The 6,000-nt window shown below is 38.9% G+C and overlaps 1 protein-coding gene across 2 annotated transcripts in view; it reads left to right on the top strand.

The window, feature by feature from the left end:
* CSE1L (chromosome segregation 1 like) overlaps positions 1–6,000 on the top strand; it is a 39,755-nt gene that overhangs the window by 4,771 nt on the left and 28,984 nt on the right. For both annotated transcript variants that reach the window (XM_007446395.1, XM_007446396.1), the window contains exon 2: positions 3,112–3,207. In XM_007446395.1, coding sequence (XP_007446457.1) covers positions 3,112–3,207 — 96 coding nt within the window. The remainder of the gene's footprint in view (positions 1–3,111; positions 3,208–6,000) is intronic.

The following is a 6,000-nucleotide window of genomic DNA, read 5'->3' as shown; positions in this document are numbered from 1 at the left end:
GAAGAGCGTTATTACAGGCAGAACTGTCTTTGTCTGGTTTGAGGAACATAAAGAAGGCTTTGGGGGCTGGAACATAGGGGCAAGAAGAAGGTAGGAGATGAGGTTGACAGGTGCCAGATTGCATGGGACTCTGTCATGAAGAAAGTTAGTAAAATGCAGATTTATTGAGGAGTGTCTTTAAAAACTCAACAAAATAGATTCAGTTAACATCTATAATCCCCTCAACACACACACACAGTTTGTAACATGTTGCCTTGCATAAATCCCAAAAGGTAGAATAATTTGCATGTGGCAAAGTAAGTTTTTTTTTTAGCTCATATATACTGATGTAAATGGTTTTGCTTGGCACAGCAAACTTTCATTTCATAACAGATTCAGCATTGCAACACAAAAAAGAATGGGAAATGAATTGATTAAGTCACTGCTTTCCAACATGTGTTCCATAATAAAGTGGTTCGGTGGGCAAGTGATGGGAGGAACTCGATTAAAGAACGTTAAATGGATAACTTTGAGTTCCTGAAGCCTTTAAAGTGAATCTCCGAAAGAGGGGGAATATGATGCGTAGCATTTTCTAAACGTTTGGTATAAAAACCAGAAAGAGTAGCCTCTTGATAAATTATGTGTGTGTGGTTAAGCAGGACTTGATATTCATGCCCATAGAGTGGTTTGCCCTGGGTCAAAGGAGGTGAATATATAGGTGGGGGAATCTACTAAATCAGCGTATTGGCTTCCCTTATGATAAAAACGACTGTACTGAGGAGAATACAAATAGTTGCAAACAGATCAGTCTCCTTAGCAGGTTGTGGTTTCTGGCTGTGGAGGAGTACTCCACACAAGCACAGCATTAGCTATAGCCCTTTATAAAATCTTTCTAGCTTTTTTTTTTCTTTTTAGTGACAAGATGGAGCGTTATGGCTGTTTTTTGTTTGGATCAGTCTTGTTCAAAATCTCAGTCATCTTTGACTTCCTCTCCCTGCTTCTAATCTGGCTGTCTTTTCACATCATCCTTTCTACTGCTGTCGCTGGTGCTTCCGCTCTAGTTCAGCCCTCTGTCATTATTTCCACTTGAGAGGAGCCTTGGGTAGTAGGAATAGGGTAGACCTATAGGGTCAGACTGATTTGAATCTAATCTTTATTAATTGTATGCTTGGGGAAAGTTAGTTAATCTCCCAGAGTTGCCTTCCTTGATTGTAAAATGGTTATTGTGTGAAATGATGTGAAGCATATCATCTAGCACTGTGCCTGGTTCATGTTTGTGACCCTTCCCCCATTTTACAAAAGTGTCCTAATAGATCTTCTGTTCTCTTCCTCGACTCCAGTCTGTAAACCATTATCAGCCCAAAGTACATATATTCCACTTTCATTAAGTTTTTACCCATTTCAAAAAACCTTTAGTGCCTTCGTCTTGTACATTAAATCATGAAATTCTTCAGCTAAGTATTGGGGAACCTATATGATCTGATCTCAGCCTCCAAGTTCACTGTTCCCCAAAGGAGCTATGGATTCTTCCCATCTCTGTACTTTGCTCACACTATTGCGTGTATGAGATGGGTCCTCATTCCACTTGGCCTATTCAAATCTATATATCCTTCAAGTTCACAGCCTGTGGGAGGTCTTGGACCACAAATACTCCAGTGACTCTCTTCTTAACCTAGCAGTTAAGTTGCTGTCTGTGTGATTCATTTGGCACTTACACTCAAAAGTGTTTCAGAATTCAGATTTTTTTTTTTGAAATGCACTTGCTGTAGATTATACAGCATCCCCAGTGGGGCATGAGGTATCGCCCCGCAATCAAATACATTGTTTAGTAAAACAAATTTACATACTAAGTGAGATATTCATATTTACAGCCTTGGACAGTTCAGGCCAGGTTTTGTTGCCAAGTGAGTTTGCCACAAACTTGTTAAAAAAAAAAACTCGGTTTATAGATGTTTGGATCTCAAAACTGCAGGAAAGGGATTATAGGTCTGTAGTTGGTATTTCAGTTTATCTTGTCTTCGAACTAGGCTTTTTTTTTTTTTTTTTTTTTTTTGAATTTGTTTTTTTTTTTTTTTTTTTTTTTGGGTGTGTTGGGGTCTTAGTTGCGGCACTCAGGATCTTTTGTTGCGGCGCACAGGCTTCTCTCTAGTTCTGGCGCCATGGACTTAGTTGCTCCATGGCATGTGGGATCTTCCTGGACCAGGGCTCGAACCCATGTCTCCTGCATTGGCAGGTGGATTCTTAACCACTGTGCCACCAGGGAAGTCCTCCTTGTCTTTTTGATGATCACCATTCTAACAGGTGTGAGGTGTTAATCTCATTGTAGTTTTGATTTGCATTCCCTTATGTTTAATGATGTTGAGCTCCTTTTCATGTACCTTTTGGCCAACTGTATGTTTTCTTTGGAAAAATGTCTGTTCAGCTCTTCTGCCCATTTTTCAATTGGATTTTTTTTCCAAGTTGTATGAGTTTTTTAATATATGTTTTGGAAATTAACCTGTTTATCAGATATGATTTGCAAATATTTTCTCCCATTTGGTATGTTGTCTTTTCATTTTGTTTTCTTTTGCCATGCAGACACTTTTTAGTTTGATGTAGTCTGACTTGTTTATTTTTGCTTTTGTTGACTTTGCTTTTGGTGTGGAAAATTGCTTTTTAATTATAATCACAGCTGTCATCTTATGAACCCCAAAATTATCTTCCCAGGTGCAAATTCTCAGTATGTAGTTTGTTGTCAATACCTATGGTTGCATGTTGTACACAAAGGAATTTATTCTAGTTTTTTATCTCAGAACTCTATGGGATCCTTAGAATTAAGGATGCTTAAAATTTTAATTTTTTATTGTGGGGCTTTAATAAAATAAACCTAGTGATTTGTGCTTTTAACCCTTAGCTTATGGTATGTTTTTCCTTCTTTGTCTCAAAATTATCCCACTACTGTTTCAAAAAACCCCACCTTATCTTCTGGAACCTTGTCTCAGCTAAGAGTAAGCAAGGCTTATAGCCCACACATAAAATGTAACAAGTAGATGACTTTCAGAGAGGGGGACACCCGTAATATAAAAAGATTCTTTTATGTAAATCACTGTGTCCCCATGTAACCAATTACCCAAACCTCATTTTTTGTTTTAGGTTCTGTGGCAATGGAGCTCAGCGATGCAAATTTGCAAACGCTAACAGAATATTTAAAGAAAACTCTTGATCCTGATCCTGCCATCAGACGTCCAGGTAAAGAAAACAAGTACTGTTTTGTGATTGATTTATTCTTAAAGGACAGGTGAGGGAAACGTTTGTGCAATATGCCTGTTTGTAAATAAAATTTAAAAAAAAAAAGATTTACACTTGAATTCTTAGGCATAGTTTATTTTTCATTCTCTAGCCATGAAGTCTTTAGTTGGCTGCTTATAGCTGCTATAACATATGGTGGTGTGGGTTTTTTTTGTTTTTGGTTTATTGTTTGAGTAAAATAGCTTTTATCCCTTCTGGGGTAAAAAGGACTAGTAAGTTTAGGATGCTTTGTCCCTTGACCTTTCTGAAAATTGCTATACACCTGCCTGTTTTAGAGGTATAATAATTAGGGCAGAGAGGTAAGAGTTAATTGCCTAAAAAGTGATTAAGTGAATGAAACTAGGTAATCAGACATTGTCTCTTAAATCACCATGTTGGGTTTGATTTAATTAATATATTTTAAGATCTAGGGTTCCTCCTACTCTCTCTCCCCTCCCAAATTTGACCAGTTTTCATTAGAGACTTAGTATAAGCTTAGAATTATAAACTCAGATGCCCACAGGAGTCACACGTAAAGGTAGATGAAGGAGGCAGGCCAAGGGGGTTAAGTGCCTTGGTTAAGGGGCTAATATTATTTGGAACCAGCTAACTCTGGGGGATTCACACCAGTCTTGCAAAATCAGATTTCCAGCTTTGCTTGAAAAATAAGTATATTTATATGAAGTGTTCTCATCTTTTTTTTTTTTTTTAAATTTATTTATTTATTTTTGGCCGAGTTGGGTCTTTGTTGCTGCGGGCTTTCTCTAGTTGCAGCGAGCGGGGGCTACTCTTTGTTGCGGTGCACGGGCTTCTCATTGTGGTGGCTTCTCTTGTTGCGGAGCACGGGCTCTAGGCACGCAGGCTTCAGTAGCTGTGGCACACGGGCTCAGTAGTTGTGGGTCGTGGGCTCTAGAGTGCAGACTCAGTAGTTGTGGCACACGGGCTTAGTTGCTCCACGTCAGGTGGGATCTTCCCGGACCAGGGCTCGAACCCATGTCCCCTGCCTTGGCAGGTGGATTCTCAACCACTGAGCCACCAGGGAAGCCCGTCCCTCTCATTTTTAAATGATAGCAGTTAACTTCAAAAATTTTTGAAACACCTTGCAAACCAAATAAATTTCTGGGGGCCACATGTGTCTTGTGGGTAGTAAGGTGATGATCCTTCTTGTAAGCCGTATTAACCAGAAATGCTATTAATCTGCTGCTTCGGAATTTACTGACGTGCATTCTCATAAAGAGGATTTTGGAAGCACCCCATGAAGACCCAGATGAATGCATGCACATATATGTTATATTTATATGTTATATATAATACATAGAATCGTACACATGTTAATGCATCCATCCTAGTCTAGAAAGGCCTTTGTGATTTCTGTGAGGGAAAATTGTGATTTTCCTGTTAGTGCTTAAAGAAGTAATTTGTTCTCGGATAAAAGGAAATTAATGGCTCTAGTCTTAGACTTTCCCGGAAAGCCTCTGCCAACACTGTGTAATAAAAATTATTTTTAATAATTGTGTCTTTGTAAGGTTGAGGTGCTGTTGTCTTATGAATCAGGGACAAAATGTGGGAATAAATTGATGTTTCTGAGAAGAGTTACGAACAGAGCATTTCCCAGGGGTTGCTGGATGTGAAATACTGACCAGCCAAACATTGACGCAGCCAAAGCCTTCTGTAAACCGCACAAACCATACAGAACCAGGGTGTGTCCCGTCCTGAAAAACATTTTCCAGTTCAGCATTCTTCATCTTCCAAGGGACACATGGTAGACACAAAGCAGGGCAGCTTTGAGGGTGGAAGTTGAACTCTTGAGACTCAGTTTGGAAAGAAGAAAGGTGTTAAATCATATTACATCGTAGAAGATAATACATGCTAACAGCAGAGACCTTTTCAGTAAATATCGGAACCTTGGAATGGATGTTGCCTTATGAAGAAGCTAAGACACGAAAAATTAGAAGTGCTGTAAACCTTCATGGTGTGATCTGCAAACCTAGGAGATTTATTATCCCTAAATGTAGTATGACTTTAAAACGTATGGGTAAAATCTTTGTATAAATTTATTGCTGATATTAGAAATGTTTAATTCAAGAAGAAAACTGAGGGCTAGTATGGTAGAATAAGGACTGGACTAAAACGTTTTCAGTGATGAAATCTTCTAGCTGTGTGATCTTACTTAACCTCAGTGGCCTTGTCTTTATTTTCTTTTTAACATCTTTATTGGAGTATAATTGCTTTACATTGTTGTGTTAGTTTCTGCTGTATAACAAAGCAAATCAACTATATGCACACATATATCCCCATATCCCCTCCCTCTTGCGTCTCCCTCCCTCCCACCCTCCCTATCCCACCCCTCTAGGTGGTCGCAAAGCACTGAGCTGATCTCCCTGTGCTAAGCAGCTGCTTCCCACTAGCTATCTATTTACACTCTTTACATTTGGTAGTGTATATATGTCAATGCTACTCTCTTACTTCATCCCAGCTTACTCTTCCCCCTCCCCGTGTCCTCAAGTCCATTCTCTACGTCTGTGTCTTTATTCCTGTCCTGCCCCTAGGTTCATTAGAACCGTTTTTTTTTTTAGATTCCATATATATGTGTTATCATACAGTATTTGTTTTTCTCTTTCTGACTTACTTCACTCTGTATGGCAGACTCTAGGTTCATCTACCTCACTACAGATAACTCAATTTCATTTCTTTTTATGGCTGAGTAATATTCCATTGTATATATGTGAGTGGCCTTATCTTTAAAATGAGGAT

This window comes from Lipotes vexillifer, unplaced genomic scaffold (assembly GCF_000442215.2).
Source record: "Lipotes vexillifer unplaced genomic scaffold, Lipotes_vexillifer_v1.1 scaffold251, whole genome shotgun sequence".
NCBI classification, from domain to species: Eukaryota; Metazoa; Chordata; class Mammalia; order Artiodactyla; family Lipotidae; genus Lipotes; species Lipotes vexillifer.
The sequence above is the reverse complement of the archived record's forward strand: the minus strand, read 5'-3'. Positions and strand labels throughout refer to the sequence as shown.